Consider the following 26,100-nt stretch of genomic DNA (forward strand, 5'->3'; position numbering starts at 1 on the left):
ATTACCAACAGACTCAAGTCTGTGATTACCAACAAACTAACAATGTCTGTGATTACCAACAGACTCACAATGTCTGTGATTTGATTACCAACAGACTTACGTCTGTGATTACCAACAAACTAACAATGTCTGTGATTATCAACAAACTCAGAAAGTCTGTGATTACCAACAAACTAACAAAGTCTGTGATTACCAACAGACTCACAATGTCTGTGATTACCAACAAACTCACAATGTCTGTGATTACCAACAGATTCAAGTCTGTGATTACCAACAAACTCACAATGTCTGTGATTACCAACAAACTCACAATGTCTGTGATTACCAACAGACTCACAATGTCTGTGATTACCAACAGACTCACACTGTCTGTGATTACCAACAAACTCACAATGTTTGTGATTACCAACAAACTCACACTGTCTGTGATTACCAACAAACTAAAAACGTCTGTGATTACCAACAAACTCACACTGTCTGTGATTACCAACAAACTAAAAACGTCTGTGACTACCAGCAGACTCACGATGTCTGTGATTACCAGATGCTGACCCTTTCTGCCGCGCGGGGTTCCAGACACACAGAGCGGGGGAACCGGAGGAACCGGAGCAGACGCCTCGCTGACGCAGAGACCGAAGGGCCCAGAGGAGCGCAGGCGGCGCCGCTGCCTCTGACGTTACGTTTTTCGTTTGAAAAGCAGCCGATGTGCGGGAATGTGCCCCCCGGCCGGCGGGTCCCGGGGCAGGGCGCGTGCGGGGGTACCTGGCGCTGAGGGTGGGGGCGAGCCTGGCCCGCACACTGAAGGGAAAGCGGGGGGGTCGCTTCTGGAGCCTGGTCCTTCTCATCCGGGGGTTAAAGCTGAGGAGTCTGGATGTACGCGTCCTGTGCTGGAGCTCCTGCCTGCCCCCCATGGCCTGGCGATCGGGCTGCGTGCGCCAGAGGACCCTGGGATACGTGCCCTCCAGGGTGTAGCCAATCGGTGCCGCTCGCTAAGGCGCTGAGCTCAGAGTGACAGAGCAGGAAGTGGCCGAGCCGACGCCTTGCCGTCGCTCGTCAGCGCTTCCCACCTCCCTCAGCAGACCAGACACACCCCCAAATATCAGGCCCACGCCCCTGACCTCCGCCCCCCATACCAGAAAACTGCTCAAACGGCAAAATAAGTTCAAACAAAAACACAAAGGAAAATGGCTCAGATTCGAAACTCAGCTCAGAACTTCCCCAAAGCTTCCCCTGTAAACGTATAAATGTGAACAGCCAGACCATCACAAATGCGTCAGTTTCACACGCGTGATGACAAAGCACGCTGCTTGTCCAATGGAGACAGTTTATTTTTACTTAAAGTGCTATAAGAGAGACAAACTTCAGGGATTTCATGTGCCCAGTATTGCTTAGCTGAGTGTTGAGGAGGCTATTTCATACGCATCAGAGTGCAGACACAGAGCAGCTCTTACACTCTGCACAAGCAGTCAGCGATGAGGTCATGAGCAGCTGGTTCAGTCGGGCCCAATTCCTCCTTTCTGAAATGCTCACATGAAGAATGGCTGGAGGGCTGGGGGGTGGGGGGGGCAGCTACACAGGAGGAACAGGCTTTTCTGCATTACCTATTTGTGCTCCCCCCTCTCTTCGCCATCTCTCCCCCTCTCTCCTCCATCTCTCCACCCCTCTCCTCTGTATCCCCCCCTCTTCCGTCTCTTCTCCTGTTTCCCCCGTCTCTCCTCCGTCTCTTCCCCTGTCTCCCCCCTCTTCCCCTCTCTCTCCTCCGTCTCTCCCGCTCTCTCCCCACATGCACAGTTCCTCAGCCCTCAGGCTGGGACCACGATGAGGGTTTCTAAAAGGGGTCCCACAGACAGTGCAGAATTTTTGCATTCATCCACATGAGGACAGGTCCTGGTCCAGGATCCATTTTGCATTTAACCCAATAATGATAAGGATGTACAATAGACAGGGCAAACCTGGTCCTACAGATCAGCATGCTTTCTGTGATGTGCATGTATGTCATCTCTCTAGGTCTTTAAGTTTTAGTTTATCGGTGAAAAACCTAGATTTGTTCACAGTACCTTTCTCTCTGAGATCCAAGATAAGTTCATATTGTGCACTTGCACTGGCAGAAAAATGATGCGATTATTAATTTCTTGATTCTAGTTTATTCACATGCCAACAGTGAAGGAACCAATCACAGCACAGCCCTAAACCTCAGTGCAACAGACCAATCACAGCACAGCCCTAAACCTCAGTGTAAGAGACCAATCACAGAACAGCCCTAAACCTCAGTGCAACAGACCAATTACAGCCCTAAACCTCAGTGAAACAGACCAATCACAGCGGCACTAAACCTCAGTGTAAGAGACCAATCACAGCACAGCCCTAAACCTCAGTGCAACAGACCAATCACAGGCTTAAATCTCAGTGTAAAAGACCAATCACAGCTGCCCTAAACCTCAGTGTAAAAGACCAATCACAGCACAGCCCTAAACCTCAGTGCAACAGACCAATCACAGCACAGCCCTAAACCTCAGTGAAACAGACCAATCACAGCGGCACTAAACCTCAGTGTAAGAGACCAATCACAGCACAGCACTAAACCTCAGTGTAAGAGACCAATCACAGCACAGCCCAACACTTCAGGCCCAGCAGCAAGTGCATAATCATGCTACCTGCGCTATTAGCACCAAACGGGCTACAAAAGCCCTGATAAACAGCGGGCAATCACTTAGGTTGCCAGGTTGGTTCCTCAGACGTTGCAGAGCTGGTGTGATCAGACACGTCTCAGTCAGGACATATGACACAAGGCAACCCTCCAAGGAATGAAGCAGATCCCACATTCCAGCTTTACTGCGGGACCCATGGGGGGGAGGGGGGGGGGGCGTGTGCATATTTAAAAAACTCTTCAGAAAATGAACCCACCTCAAAAGAGAAGAATGCAACAGAACATGTGCTTGCAATGGAATTCACACAGCTCAAATGGAAATGTGTGTGTGTGTGTGTGTGTGTGTGTGTGTATGTGTGTGTGTGAGTGTGTGTATGTGTGTGTGTGTGTGTGTGTGTGTGTCTGTGTGTGTGTGAGTGTGTGTATGTGTGTGTCTGTGTGTGTGTGTGTGTGTGTATGTGTGTGTATGTGTGTGTGTGAGTGTGTGTATGTGTGTGTGTGTGTGTGTGTGTATGTGTGTGTGTGAGTGTGTGTATGTGTGTGTGTGCGTGGGTATGTGTGTGTATGCATGTGAACGAGTGAGTGTGTGTATGTGTAAGTGTGTGTGTGTCCGTGTGCGTGTGAGTGTGTGTGTGTGTTTTGTTTGATTTAATGTACAGTTTGAGCAGTGTGTAGACTGTAGTGTACTCTGCATCCAACAAAACTCATGAGTTTGAAACATGTATATCATTAGACATACGTATAGCATATTCCTTCCACTCTTCAAGGTGTTATAAGCTAATATTTATACTCTGCTGATTCATCCCATGGTTAGCACTGTAGCTAAAATGTAACTCTAAAACCCTGCATCAAGCTTCAACAGCTGATAGCACTTCATTTTTGCTTCTTAAATTGCAGGGAGTATTCAAATGCAGGCCTGAAAGAGCTTTAATCAATCAAGAAATAATGATTCTGAAGCACACTTCTAAAAAGAAAATGCCACAAAGCACTTAAAAACGCAGCAGTAAACTAAAGCAGCACTTAGTGGCATGCCTCACTGTTGCCATGACAGTAACCCAAAGTCACTGTAGTTCAGTTTCATCCAAATTAATCCAAAATGGTTTCAGTTTTCCTGTTCAGAGTAGGCGTGCACACAAGCGCACATACACACACACACAGACACACAAACACACACAGGCACACAAGCGTATACACACACACAAACACCCACACACGAGCACGCGCACACACACAGACATGCATACACAACACACACACACATGCACACAAACACACAAGCGCATACACACACACACACACATGCACACAAACACACAAGCGCACACACACACACACACACACAAATACATACACACGTGCGAGCACACACCCACACATACACACACACACACACACACACAAATACATACACACGTGCGAGCACACACCCACACACACATACACACACCCACACGTGTGCTCACATACTCTCTGCTTATCTAATGGTGCCAGTGCCTAAATTATTTTACGCATATCTTCAGCCGAGTAATAATCTGATCAAAGGTACATCACCAACACAACATGACGAACAGGGCAGGTACACTACAGTGTTGAGTGCTGTCGTGTCCTTCAGCTCATGGCAACCACATCAGGGACAGCTGCACAGGACCCACTCCAGCAATGATAAAGCACCCTGGTCCAGCAGCGACACAGGGCTCAGGCAGCAGTCTTAATCCCTCGGTACTGAATTCCAACCCAAAGCCTCTTAAGTTCTCGTGAGTTCGACAGTTAAGCAGCGCGGGCTCGCGAAAAGCCGTCACAAATGCTTCTGACGGAAAGCTAGCCCGCAACTTTCCTGAGGAATGTCAACGGGAAACGCCGCACAACCTTCACGGCGACCGCACGAGCCCCCGCCTTCCAGAACGTTCCCCGGCTGCATCCTCTCTCCGGCCGCGGTGCCCGAGGCCGGGCGCTGCAGCGGACAGCAGCGCACGGCGTTAGCGCACGGCAGAGCCGTCTGTGCTCACCAGCCGGAGCGCCGCGCAGACGCCAGCACGGACTGAGTGGATCGAGGAGGGGCTGCGCTAATGCGCTAATCCAACCTAGCGCAGGTCTAGCACAGGTTTACCCAGCGCAGGTCCACCCAGCGCCCGCGCGGCGAGGCTCGGAGCCTACCTGGCCGAAGGGCGCGTCCCGGCTTTGCCCCAGGGCGGCCGGCGGGTTCGGGGCGCGCTTCTCCCCCACGGCATGCTGGTCCCCCCTCGCCGCTCCGCGTGCGGGCCGGCCCGGGCAGGAAGCGGCAGCTGCAGGACAAGCTGCTTCCCCTAATCCTCTCCCAGGAGCGTAAACACGTTAGCGCCGCACAGGCCCGCCGCCGCGTCACCGCTCCGCGCTTCCTGCCGCAGGAAGGGGGCCGCGGGGAGGCCGCATCACTTCCACATGGGGGGGGGGGGGGGTCACGCTAGCAACGCCAGGGTCTCCACCAGCAAACAACCCCACCACTTACTGCACAATCACAGAACAAAGCTGCTCTGTTTTACTGTTCCCAATTACTGAACACGGCTGTTCTGTTTTACTGTTCCCAATCACAGAACAAAGCTGCTCTGTTTTACTGTTCCCAATTACTGAACACAGCTGTTCTGTTTTACCTGTTACAAATTACTGAACACAACTGTTCTGTTTTACATGTTACCGATTACTGAACACGGCTGTTCTGTTTTACTGTTCCCAATTACTTAACACAACTGTTCTGTTTTACCTGTTACAAATTACTGAACATGGCTGATCAAGTTCATCTGTTACCAATAACTGAACACAGCTGTTCTGTTTTACCTGTTACCAATTACTGAACACAGCTGTTCTGTTTTACCTGTTACCAATTACTGAACACAGATGTTCTGTTTTAGCTGGTATCACCAAGCACTGAATACAGACACTCCAAATGAAATTACTCAGTAAAATACTAAACACAGGTATCCTGGTTGACCTGTTACCACCGACTCAACACAGACACCCTGACCTGCTACAACAAGCTACTGAACACAAATAACCTGGTAAACATTACCACCAAGTTCTGTGCACACACCTGAGCTGCTGAAGCACTGAACACAGCTACCCCAGCAGACCTTAACACTAAAGCACTGAACAGACATACCCCAGCAGACCTTAACACTAAAGCACTGTACAGAGATACTTCAACAGACCTTAACACTAAAGCACTGAACAGAGATACCCCAGAAGACCTTAACACTAAAGCACTGAACAGACATACCCCAGCAGACCTTAACACTAAAGCACTGTACAGAGATACTTCAACAGACCTTAACACTAAAGCACTGAACACAGCTACCCCAGCAGACCTTAACACTAAAGCACTGAACAGACATACCCCAGCAGACCTTAACACTAAAGCACTGTACAGAGATATTTCAACAGACCTTAACACTAAAGCACTGAACAGAGATACTTCAACAGACCTTAACACTAAAGCACTGAACAGAGATACTTCAACAGACCTTAACACTAAAGCACTGAACAGAGATACCCCAGAAGACCTTAGCACTACAATGCTGAACACAGGTACATTACCAGATTTCCTGCTTGGGCACCATTGTGCTCTGATTGCTGTTGTGTAGTATAGGACCTTCACAGCAGACCCCACAGCCTCGCTGTTTTCACCAGACTGATTTCCATTCATAGCTAAAGCTAATCTGCCTGCGCAACCTTTGTGTTCGCTCATTTTGGGCTCCTGATTGGTGCGGACTTCAGTAAGTCTGCTCAGAGCTTGCATAGGGGACTAATTGACAGTTTACTCAATGCACAGCACTACGTCACCAGAATAAGCTTTCTGTTCAGAAATGAGCTATGACTCAATATTCAGTATTCAGGTGCCATTTTCCAGAGAAAAACTTGATCAGATGCATTCTTAGGTCTGTATTTATAAAGCATTTCAGAACAGGAGGAGATCTAGGACCAACTGTGCCTCTTCACTCGTGATATATGAGGCTAGGGTATGGACAGGACATAACTGATCACAGACCAGCACTCCTACTATAAGAGACTTCATGAATACAGGTTTGGGCTCCACTTTGAGAGAAACAAAGTATTTTGTTTCCCTTCACGGACAGTTTAATGAATTATCATTATAAATTGGGCAAGCAGTTCTTGTTCAGTGAACAGCTGAATTTGCATTTTTATAGTTAAATTGTTCGTTTTTAAGACAAATAGTAATGGAATTCCAGGGCAAAATACTGAATCTTGACAAAAAAAGGAAACAGTAAATATTATAAATCCACAGCAGGAAATGAAAGTGCTTAAAATATGCTGAGAGATTTAAACACCCCAAAGGCACAAACCTTCCCATCACTTATAAGGTGTTCTTATTCAGATCAGCGTCAGTGGTGGCGAACATCACTGTTACTCTCAGGAATTAAAAATGCTGTATCTTCAAGAAGGCAATAGGCAAATTTATAATGAATAAGTGCAATATTAAGCTAAGAAAGCAAAGGTCTGCATATCTTTACACAGCTATACCTATTATGTTATCCAAAAGGAAATCCAGAGAAAGAAAGAAACAAAGAAAGGCTATTTAAAGGGGGTCAGGGGAACCATGGTGCAATCTGAACCTCTTCTGTGCAGTCTGCGTCAGAAGATGGGCAGGGTTTCTGCTGTTCTGACTGCAGTGGGAAGATGGGCAGGGTTTCTGCTGTTCTGACTGCAGTGGGAAGATGGGCAGGGTTTCTGCTGTTCTGACTGCAGTGGGAAGATGGGCAGAGTTTCTGCTGTTCTGACTGCAGTGGGAAGATGGGCAAGGTTTCTGCTGTTCTGACTGCAGTGGGAGATGGGCAGGGTTTCTACTGTTCTGACTGCAGTGGAAGATGGGCAGGGTTTCTACTGTTCTGGCTGCAGTGGGAAGATGGGCAGGGTTTCTGCTGTTCTGACTGCAGTGGGAAGATGGGCAGGGTTTCTGCTGTTCTGAATGCAGTGGGAAGATGGGCAGGGTTTCTGCTGTTCTGACTGCAGTGGGAAGATGGGCAGGGTTTCTGCTGTTCTGACTGCAGTGGGAAGATGGGCAGAGTTTCTGCTGTTTCTGACTATGAGATAATGGTGCAATTTGACGCTGGAAGATGCAAGGGTCTGCTATCTACAAGATCTTCATGTTTATGCAGTGGAAAAGGCATCCCAGAGCAATGGAAGATGGCAGGGCTGTTAACGCAGGGGAACCATGGGCATCTGCCTCTTCTGACTGCAGTGGGAAGATGGGCAGGGTTTCTGCTGTTCTGACTGCGTGGAAGATGGGGCAGGGTTTCTGCTGTTCTGACGCAGTGGAGAAGATGGGCAGGGTTCTGCTGATCTGACTGCAGTGGGAAGATGGCAGGTTCTGCTGTCTGACGCAGTGGAAGATGGGCAGGTTTCTGCTGTCTGACTGCAGTGGGAGATGGGCAGGGTTTCTGCTGTCTGACTGCAGTGGAAGATAGGCAGGGTTTCTCTGTTCTGACTGCAGTGGGAAGATGGGCAGGGTTTCTGCTGTTCTGATCAGTGGGAAGATGGGCAGGGTTTCTGCTGTTCTGATGCATGGGAAGATGGGCAGGGTTTCTGCTGTTCTGACTGCAGTGGGAAGATGGGCAGGGTTTCTGCTGTTCTGACTGCAGTGGGAAGATGGGCAGAGTTTCTGCTGTTTCTGCTATTCAGTTAAAATGGGATGAAGTTGAGCGCTGGAGAGCTGAAGGGGTAAAAGTGATCTTCAGTTTAGCAGCTGGATTAGGCTCCCCAGGGTAATGGCAGCTGACCCAGAGAGGACTATCCCGGTCATCTGTCCAGCTCACCGCAGATTAGGCAGAGCTTCCTGCGGCCCCCCCCCCCACCCCCCTCCAGTGACAGACCCTGCTTAGTTAGCGAGGAACAGAAGGAAGGGGGGGGGGGGATAGCGTGATGCCCTACCCTGGAGAGACCGCGGCAGGTGTCCTGACCCCTACGTGCACCTCTGTGGGGCTCTCTCCACACCTCTCCCTCAGCCTTCTGGACCTTCTGGGCCTGCAGCACCCCTGATAAACCTCCTTTCTGTTACAGACTACAGGAGTCACAGCCCTGATAAACCTCATTTCTGTTACAGACCACAGGAGTCACAGCCCTGATAAACCTCATTTCTGTTACCGACTACAGGAGTCACAGCCCTGATAAACCTCATTTCTGTTACCGACTACAGGAGTCACAGCCCTGATAAACCTCCTTTCTGTTACCGACCACAGGAGTCACAGCCCTGATAAACCTCATTTCTGTTACCGACCACAGGAGTCACAGCCCTGATAAACCTCATTTCTGTTACAGACCACAGGAGTCACAGCCCTGATAAACCTCCTTTCTGTTACAGACTACAGGAGTCACAGCCCTGATAAACCTCCTTTCTGTTACAGACTACAGGAGTCACAGCCCTGATAAACCTCATTTCTGTTACAGACTACAGGAGTCACAGCCCTGATAAACCTCATTTCTGTTACAGACTACAGGAGTCACAGCCCTGATAAACCTCCTTTCTGTTACAGACTACAGGAGTCACAGCCCTGATAAACCTCCTTTCTGTTACAGACTACAGGAGTCACAGCCCTGATAAACCTCATTTCTGTTACAGACCACAGGAGTCACAGCCCTGATAAACCTCCTTTCTGTTACAGACTACAGGAGTCACAGCCCTGATAAACCTCCTTTCTGTTACAGACTACAGGAGTCACAGCCCTGATAAACCTCATTTCTGTTACAGACTACAGGAGTCACAGCCCTGATAAACCTCATTTCTGTTACAAGACTACAGGAGTCACAGCCCTGATAAACCTCCTTTCTGTTACAGACTACAGGAGTCACAGCCCTGATAAACCTCCTTTCTGTTACAGACTACAGGAGTCACAGCCCTGATAAACCTCATTTCTGTTACAGACTACAGGAGTCACAGCCCTGATAAACCTTTCTGTTACAGACTACAGGAGTCACAGCCCTGATAAACCTCATTTCTGTTACAGACTACAGGAGTCACAGCCCTGATAAACCTCCTTTCTGTTACAGAATACAGGAGTCACAGCCCTGATAAACCTCTTTTCTGTTACAGAATACAGGAGTCACAGCCCTGATAAACCTCCTTTCTGTTACAGACCACAGGAGTCACAGCCCTGATAAACCTCCTTTCTGTTACAGACTACAGGAGTCACAGCCCTGATAAACCTCCTTTCTGTTACAGACTACAGGAGTCACAGCCCTGATAAACCTCATTTCTGTTACAGACCACAGGAGTCACAGCCCTGATAAACCTCCTTTCTGTTACAGACTACAGGAGTCACACCCTGATAAACCTCATTTCTGTTACAGACCACAGGAGTCACAGCCCTGATAAACCTCCTTTCTGTTACAGACTACAGGAGTCACAGCCCTGATAAACCTCATTTCTGTTACAGACTACAGGAGTCACAGCCCTGATAAACCTCCTTTCTGTTACAGACTACAGGAGTCACACCCTGATAAACATCATTTCTGTTACCGAGGCCTCGGGAGGGACGGGGGTGGGGTCGGGTGGGGGAGTCACCTGACAAGGCAGCAGCTGATTGGCCGACGCTCCCCTTTGGGTGCGGGATTCCCCTGTGGCCTGCCACACGCATGGACCTCACACATGTATTATATGGCTACAGTCCAGTCGGTTAAATAACACACCCTAGTGCTCTTAGACTTACCACTTCCTCTTAGCGCTACTCATCCCTGTTCCTGGAGATCTACCGTCCCGTAGGTTTTCACGCCAACCCTAATTTGGCACACCTGACTACTAATTAGCAGCTCAATGAGATCTCTAGCTGTTGAATGAGGTCTGCTTTCTAGGGCTGGAGTGAAAACCTTCCGTAATAGTAGGTTTCCTAGAACTCTTAATTTCCCATGGGAAGCTAATCTATTTCCTCTTGGGGAAAACCTGAGAAAATGGAAAAACCTGTTTACAAGCGAAGCGCTGTTTTGCTGTTTGAAAATGATTTTTTCACCGTGCAAATGCAAAGTTCAGTCAATTAAAATATACCATTGATTTTGTTATTTACAAGGATGCACGTGTTCGAATATATTCACTTGAAATTGATCTCCGGCCTACCAGCTGATGTTATCGTAAGAAACCCCTCAGACACACTAAGAGTGGAAGTATCTGAGTGGCAGGGGAACGCGTGTAGTCTTACCTGGTGCCACTGGAACTAAATTAATTCAACGTTATCTCAGGTATCTGACTCCAAAATAGGGTTTTAACCTCTTCTCTGTGCTAACGGTTTTACACAGAAGGAGACTGCGAGTGGTCCGCCGGTAGTGTGGCTCTATACGGATCGGACCTATCGTGGTAGACGCGGATGTGCCACTGGCCTGTGTAGCCTGCACAGATATAATTGTGCATCTTGCTACGGCAACAGAGTATAGGCGAGTGACTACGGGGTGCTGAAATCCAGAGTTCTTTGTGTATGTTATAACTGCTAGGTGTACAGTGCTTAAAGGAGTACCATGGTGGTTGAACGTGACACTTCCCAGTTGTCTTCAGGCAACAACAAAACAAATGTGCATAATTTTTTTATTCTTCAGTCATTTCAATGCACTTTAAAACGTATTTTTCTAAGCCTAAATTTCCCACGATAAAAATTCACCCGAACCGTCTGGGCGTGGTAATGAGAACTGTCAGTTAGCTATGATTGACAGACCGTGCCCCGTTTCCATAGCTACCCCCATGATACGCGCTCTCTTTGGGAGACTGAATTTTCACAAGCTAGCTAGCTTAGTAGGGCTAGTATATCAAGTATCGGTAGATAGCGAAGGTAAGGACGTTGACTTATTATACTTATACTTATACTTATTGTCCAATTATAATTTTTGATATCTAGCTAGCCAAGTTAAGATAAAAGCACAACTATAACGTCCTCATAAAAGCAAACTAGCAAGCTAACGTTATCGATAACATTGTCTTATGAAAGCAAACCTCCTAGCTAGCTAACGTTAGCTAGCTAGCTAAATGAATATAACCAGAAATAATCTAAAAGCACTCTAATTTAAGTGAACCTAACGTTAGTCAAATATTTGCATTGTCTGAACAGCAGGACGGTGTGTGCTGTCAGATTTCTTTACGGGGCGTGGAAATGGGAGTAGTTACTGTATTAGTGACGTAGCAAAATGACAACTTTCTCAACCGGTTGAAAATAGGACGATGAATTTAAAACGCATATTTCTCCAAAAATACAGAACGGACATATTTAATACTTTGCTCATTGTGTTTCTTCAATGCCTCTTGTGCAAATAGCACATAAAACCGAGAAAGTGTGAAAATCACCATGGTACTCCTTTAAAGGGGAATGCCAGGTTAAAGTGCATGTAGTTTCTTGTACAGTGTGTTCAATAATGGCAATATGCAATGGTGCAAAGTGTGTGCAGTGAGACGGCTATACGCATATGACGTGCAGGACAGTGTTGAACCATCTCCCCGAACCTCTGCACTTATCCCCTCATATACCTAAAGATCAAAGGAAAAACCCCAAGTAATCAAATGAAGACACAGTCATAACAAAACAGTACATCACCGATTGCATCCACATTACCTAACGTTCGCGTCCAGTCATCACCGAATGAAGATGTGGTTTCCCTCTGTGGCCGTACACTATCTGAAGGACACACACACAAACCCGCTACCGGCGTCTCTGTGGTCTGCAGCTTTTGATGCATGTCCGAGTGCACGGAGCAGTCTAGTTTAAATAATTCTGCTCCCTCCCTTACGGCCCTGCCCCCCCGCCCCCCCATGCTTAATGAGCGTGTGCTTTTGTGCTGCGTCACACCCCAGAGGAACAATCTTTTGCCCAGGATGGTCTTTTCTTTAACTCTTGAGAAAGTAGTAAGATCTCAATTGTACATCTTTTTTGAGATCACTTCAATCTGAATTGTTGCTCCTAAAACCCCCTTAGGAGAAAAGATGGGATAATGAGAGGATGAATTTGAGACTTCAATAAGACGAATGGATATTGAATTGAGATGCGGTTGTTTCTCATGAGGTCACTATGAGAAAACAAGAGACATATTTGAGAAGAATCATGAGATCCCAGGAGTCATAACTGAGTTTTGTTTTGAGCTCTTTCTTTTCTTTCTTTCTTTTCTCATGGTCCCATGTTCAGGAGACTTAAATTAGACTTATTTAAGATCGTTTAGAGATCTCTTGTTTTGATCAGAGTAAGACACAAATGAGATTATATGTGGTTGTTTCTCCTGAGTTGAATTTGAGAAGTAGGAGAAAAAGCCCTTGGTCTCACCTTAGTGTTGAAAATGGCTCGTTTGTGTCTAGGAGAAATGAAAGAAGCAGCTATGAGATCTCTTCTTGGATTCTGCTTTCCTACGGGGCCCTCCGTTTGACAGCCAGGTTCGTGAGGACAGACCATTTGGCGGACTGACGTTATGACAGCCGGCGCATCCACACCTGCCTCATAGGTGGCACAGAGACACAGGCATGCAGAACGAGGCCAGCAGACCTGTTTCACACACGAGCAGACACGCTATCTCACATGCTGGTATGTGAAACACTGCATATCTCACATGAGTTTCTCGTTGCCACTGCTGCCTTAGGCTTGCTCCCGTGGGGGTTTAGGCCAGGGTTGTCTGTGAAGCGTATTGTGACGACTGCTGTAAAATACGCTATACAAATAAAATTTGACTGATTGATATCTCACATGCTGATGTGTGAAACACTGCCCACATCCATCACACATTCCTTTACTGCCAGGAGAACAGGCGAAAAAGACAAGAAGTGTGAACGAAGTTAACAGGTGCTGCGGAAGTGAGACAGGACTGATAAGGACAGAAGGAAGAGTTGTATGCGGGTTTACTGGCTTGGCCTACACCGGACTTCATGGGGTATGAGCTATATGTGCTAACACCATCTCAGCCTACACCGGACTTCATGGGGTATGAGCTGTATGAGCTATCACCATCTCAGCCTACACCGGACTTCATGGGGTATGAGCTGTATGAGCTATCACCATCTCAGCCTACACCGGACTTCATGGGGTATGAGCTGTATGAGATATCACCATCTCAGCCCACACCGGACTTCATGGGGTATGAGCTGTATGAGCTATCACCATCTCAGCCTACACCGGACTTCATGGGGTATGAGCTGTATGAGATAACACCTGGAAAAGACTGTATTACTGTAAGGTCACACGGACCGCCAGCGGCGTCTGACCATGCTCCAGTTCACCCGGTTTGCATGAATTCATTTGCATGAATGTTTGCATGAAAGAGGATGAAGCAAATTCTCCCCACATCATGATTCTGTGAAGAGGCCCACAGGAAAGGGCTCTGAGGTGCTACCTACAAAAAGCCCTCAACACGCTGAGCAAGATTACATTAGTTTCATTATTTATCAAGAAATAATGTCATTATGATACTCCGTTTACACTTCTTATTCATGAATACATTATTCAGAACCAGTGCAGTGTATTAGGATGGCGTTTCCACCACAGTCAGCGCACCTGTACCCAACTGAACATCTGTGGGAGCAGCTGAAGAGGGAAAAGGCCAAACATCAAGCAACTAAACGCATCATCTATGAGAAGTGTTGAGAAAGTGCTATTTAAAAAAAGAAAAGAATGTATTCTTGAATAAGAAGTACCAGAGTATCATAACCAGTAGTAGCAGTAAGGAGCAGTAATACTTACATGGCGATGATGAAATCTCATCTATGTTCAGTAGATGGAGACTGAGACAGTATCAATGATACTGTTCTATTCGCTTCTGTTTTGCTCCAGAAAACGATGTCAGCTAGGTCTATCAGCAAAAATATGGTTTAGCTATGTCCAGAAGTCCTCAATAATAATAGTATTTTCCAAGAAATTACGAAATATCGTTGACCACGTTTCATTAGGTGCAGCGTATTTTCTGCTAACATAGAATGAATGCCTAAGTGAATGCGGTGCTAAGAATATTTTCTGTTACGCTGACCTATAAAACGCTATTCCAAAAGCAGAATTAGACATGTTATACATCGTTAGAAAGCTTATACTCTCACCTACTGAATAAATGAATTGTCAATCAAGCCAGACTGTACTAAAAAGGGCGACGACGCCGCAAACAACAGGTGTGGTATTACGCACAGCTATTTTGGAAGATACCCAGGCGTCACAAATGCGCGTGTATTTCCCAAACGGATTGTCCAAGACAATATATGACCACTCAGTCTCAAAAGGGACATCTCTACATGTAAAACCAACAGTAAGGTTGTATATTTACTCAATATTTAGTCCCAGATATTGACTGTAGAATGACATGGTATCATTTCTAAAAACTTTTTCTTGTTTATTTCGTTATTCAGTGAGCAGCGTTTTCACTGCTGTATATCTTAGGGCTATTGTCGGGTTTATCTTGTTGATATGACAGAATATGATTTTTTAGTGGTGAAAGAATATTTTTATGAATGCCAAGATATAGGGGTGTTTTGTAGATCAGACTGCCGGGAGGGGGTGCGTGTTAAATGCACAACCAGAGCGACAATGGTGGGGCTGCGAAACTTTGTTTTCGGCCTAGTTGTCATGTATCATCTTATAATGAAACTAAAACAACGCGTTTCTGTTTTTAACTCACACTTTGGTTGCAGTAGCACCGAATGTTTGAGTTTAGTAATCTCGGCATGCCGGCGTGCTGACCACTAGGGGCTTTGCCCTAAGAGGTTAACGTGGCATGACTTTTACTTTCTGACCCCTGGACTTCCCACCTCTGTGGGTAATGGGACAGCCCCATGTGTTAACCCTTAGCCTAACAATATAACAACATGTGTGAAAGGGAGCTACGTCACAAAATAAAACGTGTGATAATTAAACATTTTTTATCTGAACTTATTAGCCACAAGGCACAAAGGTACTCCATTAGAGTAAACGAGGGCACAAACCTAAGTTCTGCCCAAACTCAAAACCAAAAGCTTAAGACTTCATATAGTACGCAACAGCCTGTTCTTCTGCCTGTTCTGGCAAAATAAACCCGTGGTGCAATGATAAAAAGACCACACTGTGCTGAATATCGGTCCATCTACAGTGCCCTCAATAACGCCTGGCACAAAGACATGCTTTTTTCATGATTAGGGCCCTGTACTCCACAATTTTAGATATGTAATCACACGTGGTTAAAGTGCATATTGTCAGCTTTTATTAAAGTGTATTTTTTATTCATTTTGGTTTCACCATGTAGAAATAACAGCACCTTTCATACATAAATATAAATATAAATGGAAAAAGGTGTTTTGGACAGATGAGACCCAGATTCACTTGTATCAAAAGGAACTGCTCAAGATCCAAAGCACCCCTGCCCCTCCCCCCATAGGTGTATGGTTTGGGCATGTATGGCTGCCACTGGTACTGCCTCACTTGTCTTCAATAATGATATAACTGCTGATAGCAGCAGCAGAATGAATTTTAAAGTGCACAGAACATCTTACCTGCTCAATTTCAAGCAAATGCCTTCAAACTAATTGGACAGTGCTCAGTTCTACAACAAGACAATGATCCCAGACACACTACATAAGCAACAAACAAGATTTTCAAAGCCTAAAACTGGAAAATTCTTGACAGGCCAAGTCAGTCACCTGATCTAAATCCAACTGAACATGCATTTCATACGCTGCAAAGAAAGCTTAGGGGATCTAGCCTCTGAAACAAGCAGGAGCTGAAGATGGCTGCAGTACAGGCCTGGCAGAGCATCACCAGAGAAGATACTCATCACCTGGTGATGTCTATGAGTCACAAACTTCAAGCAGTCACTGTATGCAAAGAATATGCCACTAAACTGGACTGCTTTCATTTACATAACATTAACATGTTCCAAACATTATGGTGCCCTTCAATGGGGGGGGGGTCCTGATCCAGAGGGGTCTGTGTATAAAAAAAGTGCTGCAATTTCTCCAGGGTGAACCCAAAATTGCATTTAAAAAATACCCTATAATAAAATCTGAGCATCTGCACTTTAATCACATGCAAATTGTTTGATTAAAAATCTAAAATTGTAGAGTACAGACCCAAATAAAAAAATGTCCTTGTTCCATACATTATAGAGGGCAGTGCATTTGAAAACCCAGATTTGCATAATCTCTATGACAGGGAACATGCTCCTGTTACAGCAGTATGGAAAGTAGCCTTTCTAGCTTGTCAACAGTACTTGCACGCAGTAGCAATTATTCAAGGTAATACCCTCTATTTTGACCATTAGCCAATTCCAGGAGTCAGGGCCCTCAAAATTATAATTTTTTTAATCCTTTACTTAACCAGAGAGGGTCCATTGAGAACTTGTTTCCCTTTTTTAGGGATGCCCTGAGTGAACAGGCCAGAGCAAACAGGTACCAGTGGGGAGTCAGAGAGAGAGAGAGAGAACAGGGGTAAAGCCACTGAGCAGTTTTTGGATTGAAGGCCTCACTCAAGGGCCCAACAGCAGAGGGCTTTCTTCCAGGGACCCAGTCAGCATCCATATATGCCCACCAGGGACTCGAACCAGCAGCTCTACTGTTGCCAGGTGACCACCCGACCCCCAGGCTACCCTGCTGTCCAAATACAGCGTCAACTGAGGTGTGCAGAGATACCAATCTACTGAATCAGTACCTTCAGCATGACTGTTACCTGCAGTAACTCTTACCTTCAGCATGACTGTTACCTGCAATAACTCTTACCTTCAGTATGACTGTTACCTGTAGTAACTCTTACCTTCAGTATGACTGTTACCTGTAGTAACTCTTACCTTCAGTATGACTGTTACCTGCAGTAACTCTTACCTTCAGCATGACTGTTACCTGCAGTAACTCTTATCTTCAGCATGACTGTTACCTGCAGTAACTCTTATCTTCAGCATGACTGTACCTGATACTTACTTCAGTAGACTGTTACCTGAGTACTCTACTTCAGCATGACTGTTACCTGCAGTAACTCTTATCTTCAGCATGACTGTTACCTGCAGTAACTCTTATCTTCAGCATGACTGTTACCTGCAGTAACTCTTACCTTCAGCATGACTGTTACCTGCAGTAACTCTTATCTTCAGCATGACTGTTACCTGCAGTAACTCTTACCTTCAGCATGACTGTTACCTGCAGTAACGGTAACCTGCAGGAACTCTTACCCAGTGCCGGCAACAGAACATTTGATAACAATGTAATGTAAGAACGATTTTACCAAGAGACCCCCCCGCCCCCCCCACTCGACAGAATCCAACAGCACCACCTCCCTGCCCCCCCGCCCCCAGTCGAACACATCCCACAGAATCGTTTAGGGCCACCAAAATCCTAGGGTCGGCCCTGCTCTGCCCTGTTACCTCTAGAAACTGTTACCTGCAGTAACTGTAACCTTGAGTGTGACTGTTACCTTTTGTCAGCTGTGTTGTATTCTGCCAGCTGTTCTGCCCAGATCCTCTCACAGTGAATTAGCACGTTCTCAGCATTCAGATTAGAGCCTGAACAGAAGCTCTCCTGACTCACTGTCCTAATTAACGGTCCCACGGCACTTATCACTAAGACTTAATCCTGTGTCATGGCCAAATCCCCAGTATGGACCTCTCAACTGAATCAACTCCCAGTTTAACCCGATGAATAAATTCCCCCCTCTCCCCCGCAGAAGATGTGGATTGAGTGTTCAAAGTTGCTCAGAAACGTTCAAAACACGCAGCAGGTCTGGGGATTCTTTTTGTTTCCCCCAAACACATGCAGTATAGGCCACCTCCATTACAGAAAGAGAATTACCACATATACACACCTAGTTGAGATGAGGTCCTAAATAAATATTCATAAAATTAATAATCTTGTCCAACAGCCCGGGACTGCACAGCCCATTTCAGATTGATAACAATCAATTTACAGCAGTTCTCTGATATTAATTTCCAAAAATAATTTTTATCCCGGGAGTGCACGTAAGGAAAACCTACCGTTCCCATGTGAATTTGTAATAAATAACAGGCCCGATGACGCACGCCCATCGCGCAGTGTTGGCTAATAACTCTCTCCTCGCGTAGTAAACACCTGCTGCTCTCCTAAACCCGCGAGCCGTTGGATAATCTTACTACAGCTGGGAAGGCCTGCGCTACGCGCGCTGCTCGTGACCGAAAGCCGTCCGTGTGAAGCACCCGCCCGTGACATATGGGCGCTTTGGATTATAGGGACCAGCACTGTCACTACCTCCCGCGAAAACGCAATTACCACCCCTGCGATTGAACGGACGAGCTGCTCCCCTGACCGCGATCCCCTTTCAAAATGCCCCAGTTACCCAGATTCGCGTCAAGTAGCAGCGTACGCGACGGGTAGGCCACTTATTTAAAATAAAGTGCAAAAGGCGGCCAACCTTGTTTTAAATACCGGGAATACTTTAAACGCCAGTGCAATTCCATAAGTATACCTTTTGTTTTAATATAACCATTTTAAAACATAGATGTTCACCTATACTTGAAACAAGTTTTTTCATGTTTCGATCGGCTAACATGTTAAATAAAATTAAGAATGCTTCGCAGGGATCTAACCTGGCTAAGTGTTTTAAAATGGTACCACTGTCTAATAAGTAGCCTATTGCAAATACGTATTTTACCCAGGCCCGACGGAGACGTTAGAATGGCTACTGTATATTATTATTATATTATATTATATTATATTATATTATATTATATTATATTATATTATATTATATTATATTATATTAAGGGAAATGCATTATATAACCTGAACCATGTACAGCAGTTTAATACAGGGAAATTTAGGCTTCAAAGATCCAATGGGATCACTGTTTTCAAAGGTACATACTAAGCAGGTAAGCGTACCTTCATAGGTTACTGAAATGATCCAAATGGCCACAGAAATAAAGTTGTTAGGTTGTTAACCCTTTAAACCATTAAAGCTGATTAGCATTGTTCAAAGAAATGATTGACTCTATCGAGAGAAAGAGTGAGAGAGAGGCTATAGGTAGACAAATGGTAGATCAGAAAATGTACATCACTATGCATAATAATCACTATGCATAATGCATTAGCACAGTGGCGTATCCAGTGTGGAAGCAGCACCGACCTCTTAACCCAATAAATCAATGAAATTCTTTCCAACAGCGCCAGTTATTGGGGGGACACTGCTTTCTGTTTAATAAAAATCTGTTTGTGAAACAAAGATGCACTTCATTTTCTAATTAGTGACTAATTAGCTGCACTGTATAGCAGTTTTGGTATTTGTGCTTATCATACTGACAGGGGAGGCAAGCACTGGGATCAGAAGGTAAAAGTCCTGGCACGTGTTTCTTCTGCCCATGAACTCAGCCAGGTGATTAGTTCACTAATTAGTCCCAGCTCCTGGCTGAAGAATTGTGCTAATTAGCAAATCCAGGTGATTGGAACAAAAGGACTTTTACTTTCGGAACCTGGATTTTCATCTCTGCAAACTGATGCATCTTTTTGAACATATCTGGAAAATGAAGTCCACACCAGAGAAAGAAATCTGATTAGTTTGTGAAAATAATGTATTAAGCTACCGTATTTCTATATTAAACCATAAATTCAACCATCTCATCAGTGCAGGTCTCATAAGATGGGAAACCTGCGTTTGTAGTTATCTCAGAGTCAGACACCTTAATATAAGTAGCCCTACATCCCATAGCACAGTTAGCTTTCGATGCGCTTGACTTGACAAGCCTGTGCCTTGAAGGAATTAGAAAGCCAGCCAATGACTATATGTACGGTAGGCTATGAACTGAATCGTGTGGAATTATGGTGAGAACATTCCAGCACTGCATCTTGCCTTAGTTTTGTGCACTATCGTTATAATTACGCTCTTCACAATGCACACTATGGAGGACAACTGCATTTTGGGTAAAAATGCCTAAATAGATGTGGGCTATAATTTAAATACGCCAGCAACGACTAATACAAAAATAAGACAAAGGAAGCATCTTCACTGCATGGAGACTTTAAGACACTGTCAGTCTCTTTCACAACAATAGAAACGTGACCATAGCAACAGGTCTACAAACCTTAGCAACCTGTAACGCTTTGCAGGGTAGAGGCTAGTATTATAATAGCTACGCGCACATTAACATTAGCCTACGTATTGTGTCCGATACAAGCATCATTGCGGCGCCGCTAAAAACGAATCTTATTTTAACAAAATCAACTGGTCTCCTTCATTTTGTTAAGATGTTGCAAACACATCGGATACAGCACAAAATAAGCAGGAAAACGGGTGGAACAAAGCTAACTCCCTTGCATCTCAGCTTGCAAGCTACCGGCCAGCTTGGTCCAAAAACATTAAATGTACTAACAGATTGCTGTCTTTTAATTTGAAGAAAGGTAAACGGACTTACTTTTGAAACGATCATTCGCTTGGAGGTGTGCAGTATCTGCCGCGATAATCGTGAAAGCCGTGACAGCCTTCGGGAGACTGGGCGGCGAAATGACAGATGGTGTGGAACATAGACAGCGTAGAGCGGCCATCCACGTTACCCTCACCTTCATCTGACGTCACTTAGGGAGCATGGAAATGTTGGTTTCTTGACTGGTACGGGCTCAGAATCAGTACCTTTGCTTAATAAAATAACAAACAAACAAACAATAAACTAAATGTATGCCATGTATAACCATATAATTCCTTACATAAATCAGAGCAGAAAATATATTTCAAATATTCTCTATAAATATTTGTAGATATGAATTAACCTTTCAACAGCACTGGTAATTACCAGAAATTATACACATTAACTCTTCATATAACTGCATTTAATCTCATACCTTTGCTTCTTCAGAGTGACACACGTCATTTAGAATGATATATGTGTGGCCTTCTGTAATATACATCTTGGCCTTCATTTTGCTCTTTTTGTAAAATAGTTTTGCCTTATAATGAAAAAAGGCAAGAGTACTTTAATATAATTTTAGGCCATTTTTAAAATGAGAAATATAATTTATTGATATGCCCTGACTGCTTAAAAAATATATTCACTGTGATTGCTTTTAAAAATCTGTTGTAATGTTCTTGTAATTGTCTAATTAAGAAATAAGTATTTTATTGTGTTATTGGTAATGAAGCTATAGAAAAATACTGTGAAAATGCAATGTTATTTTTTTCAAGCCATTGTTTGTCACATACTGGATGTGGATCAAAATTGTGTTTATTGAATGTGGGAAAAAGATCGAGGCTTAATTAATTCATTAATATTTAGTTTTTCACGTTATAGCTAGTTGTATTGCTTATGTCAGTGATTTGTTGAAGAAAAACGGATAAGCCAATTAACAAATGATGAGAATATTCTTCATAGCCTCCAAAACATATTGAATACATCTCGAGGTTCATACAGAAATAAGACGCTGATAAATTCTATTATAATGGTTGCAATATTGTCAGACATGTTTTCATGTATTAACGTGTAAACTATGCTTTTCTGTAGCTGCGACAATATGCTTCAATTCATCATGGGGAAAGGTGCTATTGTGAGGGGAGAATCTTTTTCCCTGGGAAGATAAACCTTCGACCGTCTTCCTGTTTTTGTTTTGCTTTTCGTGCAGCCACTTCCCCGCTAGACACTTGACCAAAGCGGCGAGGAGAGTCGTCCGCATGCACGGGGCTACTAAAACTAGCGCTGTCGTTTCCTGCCATTGTTCCACCGCGAGCGCAGATGAGTCGCGATGAAGCTTAAACGGCTTCCCCGCCCAGGCAAGCACGCTAATTATTTTTTATAGTTTCCATGGATACAGCGCCTGTGCCAGCCCCTCGGCTGTGGACAGGAGACCCTGTTTAAGAGCCGGAGTTAGACGGCGGGGGATATTATAGCAGCGGTCGATCGGGGCTTAAGTATGGATGCCTTTTGTAAAATGCTGCACATTCTGTAACACTGCTCATTTTAGCATAGCCAAATGTAAAAAAAAATGAATAAAAATACACTACAATTTTCAAATGTCGCTTAAAAACATTTAGAGAGAATTGTTTTTTAATTGCAGGGCTAGTGCATTAAAAAAAAGAAATTTACTTAGCTATTACATTTGGTAATGCTAAATGTAATGCAAATCACTCCCCTGTATGTGAATGTATGCATTTGGCTATGGGAAATTAGTTAACTTAACTATCTGACCAAACTAACATGAAAAATAATAACAAGGACACAGACATTATTCTAGTTTGTTTTATTTTTTACCTGGTTGCAACCTTTACCCCTGCTCTTTCAATAACTTCAGCATATTTTCCAGGACAAGCCCTTTTGAGGCAGCTGATTCAGCTGCTGCTGATGGTGTTACAAATGGCAGTCCGTATCAGTCTGCAACTATGAGAAACTGCTTGATGAAAATTTGGACGATGATCCACTTGCTGTTAGTAGCATAGCAACGGTCTCTGCTGCATTTCTCAGAGCTCCTCAGACCTGAGTCAGATTCTTCATCTGAAACACAAAGGACCCATTTAGACACCATCAAAATTCCTGCAGTTATGTGGACTATTTAAAAAATATTTTACTCTATAACCCCAACAAAGGTCTTCTCTTACATAACAGTTATTTGTTTTGCTTGGTAAGATGTGTAATGGAAAATTTCAGGGGTCTGAAAGAATGTTTTCTGGTTTTTTACTGACATCTAACTGAACACTAAAGTATTTCAAATACTTATTTCCTATTCGCCCCAAGGCTGCAACCTAGCTTATGTCTGTGTGCACACATACTATGCATATTTTTCTCAGGTAGAGGTAGCTGAAGTTGCACTCACGCCAGTCTACCTGGTTCTATCTCTGGAAATATCCATCGGATTGTAGGGGTTAAATTTGCAGACGTTAAGTGCAGTCGCTCGCACGTGGCATGGAACGCTGCTTTGAGCTGCGCGCTCCCTCTGAGACCACACGCATGCCTCAAACATCAACGACCCAACGCCACCTCACGTGTCAGACCAAACCATCTTATATTTGCAAATTAAGTTGCTTCTCATTATTCTTCTTCGGACGTGACTTTCCATTTTAAACATTTTGCAGACACTCCTTTCAAGAGCAATTTACACACAATTTATATTCTTTTACACCCAATCCATTTGGTCAGCTGGAAATTAGCCAGAAGCCATTCAGGATAAATAAGGGTGCAACAGCGGTGCTTCGCCTGGGAATCGAACTGACAGTGACAAGCCCTGTCCATGAGCATTATGCTACGCTGCTCACAGTAAGAGGGGGAACTTCCTGTGTCTGCTTCATCTTCAGCAGACACAGGAAGTTGCCTCAGAAAATGGCTCAGCCTTCGACAGGATTGAATATCGACGTGTGTTCAGCGAGTTCTTTGCAATGTGCGTAGGGTCTGACAAACATACCTGGCTTACTCCTGCACCTGCTCACTGTGAGCTAACAGGTGGGCTCAGAGTACAGGTCGGCATACAGTACCACCTCCTGGCATGTTGGCTAAAGCCCAGAGCAACATCACTGAGCCAGAATGGCGTCCGCTTGATTGGTTTTCATGTGGGATGATGTCAGTTTCCTCCTGTAGAACTGCGCACACAGGCTCACTCTCCTCTCATGTCAGCCCCACGCCTTGTGAAGTGGCTTCAAATCGGTGTTTCCTGTTTTTAGTTCACTGCCTGCATGTACAGTATGGCATGACCCAAAAGCACAAAGAAACATATTGTTTGATAATAAATTGCTCTGCCTGTTTTATTATAAATATTACACATTCTGCATGTAAGTGCGTTCACACTGCACAGATTTTACTCCACACTGGTCAATACTTTGCCCGCGTCTTTAATGTTGCTCAGCAGGAACAGGAACGAACAGCAGGATGTGATCTTACTGTACAAGCAAGAAAACAATGTACTCATTATACAGTGGCACCAGAGCCCCTGCTATTTTAACCACCTCTAATCCCGTTCATGCATAATGACATCCACCTCTGTGCTCACCCCTGGTTTAATGTTGCAGAATGGATTACACACCAGTTGGGCAGAAGTTATGGAGTTCAACATCAAATTACTAAGGAGGGCTGTTTACTGTACGTCTGCATAAAAATGAACAAAAAGGGAATAGGATGTAGAAAAATATTACACACCAAACTGGGATATTGCAGACCAGAACAGATATTCTACTTTGCTGAAACGTACACTGAAACGTACACTACAAGTACACACACACACACACGCACACACACACACACGCACGACACGCACGCACGCACGCACGCACACACACACACATTCGCACACACACACACACACACACACGCACACACACACTCTCACACACACCCAGACACACACACACACACGCACACACACACACACACACACACACACACGCACACACACGCACACACACACACAACACACACACCACACACACACACACACACGCACACATACACACACACACACACACACACACGCGCACACGCATGCACACCCACACACAAACACACACACACACGCACGCACACACATATGCACATACACACACACACCCACACACACACACGCACACATTTCATAGTCATTTCTGTCTATTCCCTTCTTTCTTACCTGTTAATTCCCTTGTCTCTAACCTGTTCATTCCCTGCCCCCATCCTTTTTACACGTTTCCTACGTTACCCAGAACATTCCAGCACTAAATGACAAAGAACTGCCCTTCTAAAGAAAGGGATTTCACGGTTCGCATTGGATGCGTGTGCAGAAAAATATGTGCTGACATCTTAAATGCGCGTCCACGAGAGCCTCTGGAATAGAGAAGTCAGGCGTGAGCTGTGTAGCTTCTCCCCAAAATTATGCAAATGAAGCAACCTCCTCAGCGGGGTAGATCTGCGGAATAATTTTGCGGAGTGTTTACAGAAACTACCTGTGGAACAACGGTGTCTGTTTCATTCTCTTGCGTTCCGCTCTGTTTGTGGATTGGGAATGACGGGAAGTCCTCCCGTGTGGTGCTGTTCATCACATTTATGATCAAATGTGGTCATTGAAGCTGTCGTTTCTTTCAACAGATCTTTATAAATGCCAAAAACCAGTTTAAGGAAATGAAAAGCAATTATTCCTTTGATGTATTGCTTTATTTTTTTTAGAAGCAATTCACAGAGCATTAGTTGAGAGGCAAACAATACAAATGTAATGTATAATATTACAATATTTTATGGCTGAACACTAACTGGCAAAACATACACATATGCTCACACACACACACGCACGTGCGCACAAACACACATGCACACACACACACTTGTGCACACACACACACATGCACATGTGCAAACACACATTCACACATACACACGTACACACACACACATACAAACACACACACACTTACATTCCCTTATTCATTTTTTTTATAATTCCAAGATTAAAACCTTGAAATTTGTAAATAAATGTGGATATTCATTTGTATTTGTATCTTCCAGATACAGTATAACATACAGTATCTACAGGTAGGGCTCAGAGTTATTTCTACACCAAGATATTTTACTGAAACAAAAGCTTAATGTGATGCCCCCAGCTTCATA

General features: G+C 44.7%; 1 protein-coding gene across 4 annotated transcripts in view; it reads right to left on the bottom strand.

Annotated features, from left to right (window-relative positions):
• LOC135237908 (rho GTPase-activating protein 40) overlaps positions 1-21,123 on the bottom strand; it is a 46,480-nt gene extending 25,357 nt beyond the window's left edge. For 2 of the 4 annotated variants that reach the window (XM_064305460.1, XM_064305461.1), the window contains exon 1: positions 763-1,539. In XM_064305460.1, the coding sequence (XP_064161530.1) occupies positions 763-911 (149 nt within the window). In that variant the 5' untranslated portion in view covers positions 912-1,539. Of the gene's footprint in view, positions 1-762; positions 1,540-4,801; positions 5,030-20,967 lie in introns of those variants that run through there. The other 2 variants (XM_064305463.1, XM_064305462.1) reach the window with 2 other exon arrangements.
• Positions 21,124-26,100: the final 4,977 nt, after the last annotated feature.

This window comes from Anguilla rostrata, chromosome 13, assembly GCF_018555375.3.
Source record: "Anguilla rostrata isolate EN2019 chromosome 13, ASM1855537v3, whole genome shotgun sequence".
In the NCBI taxonomy this organism is placed as follows: Eukaryota; Metazoa; Chordata; class Actinopteri; order Anguilliformes; family Anguillidae; genus Anguilla; species Anguilla rostrata.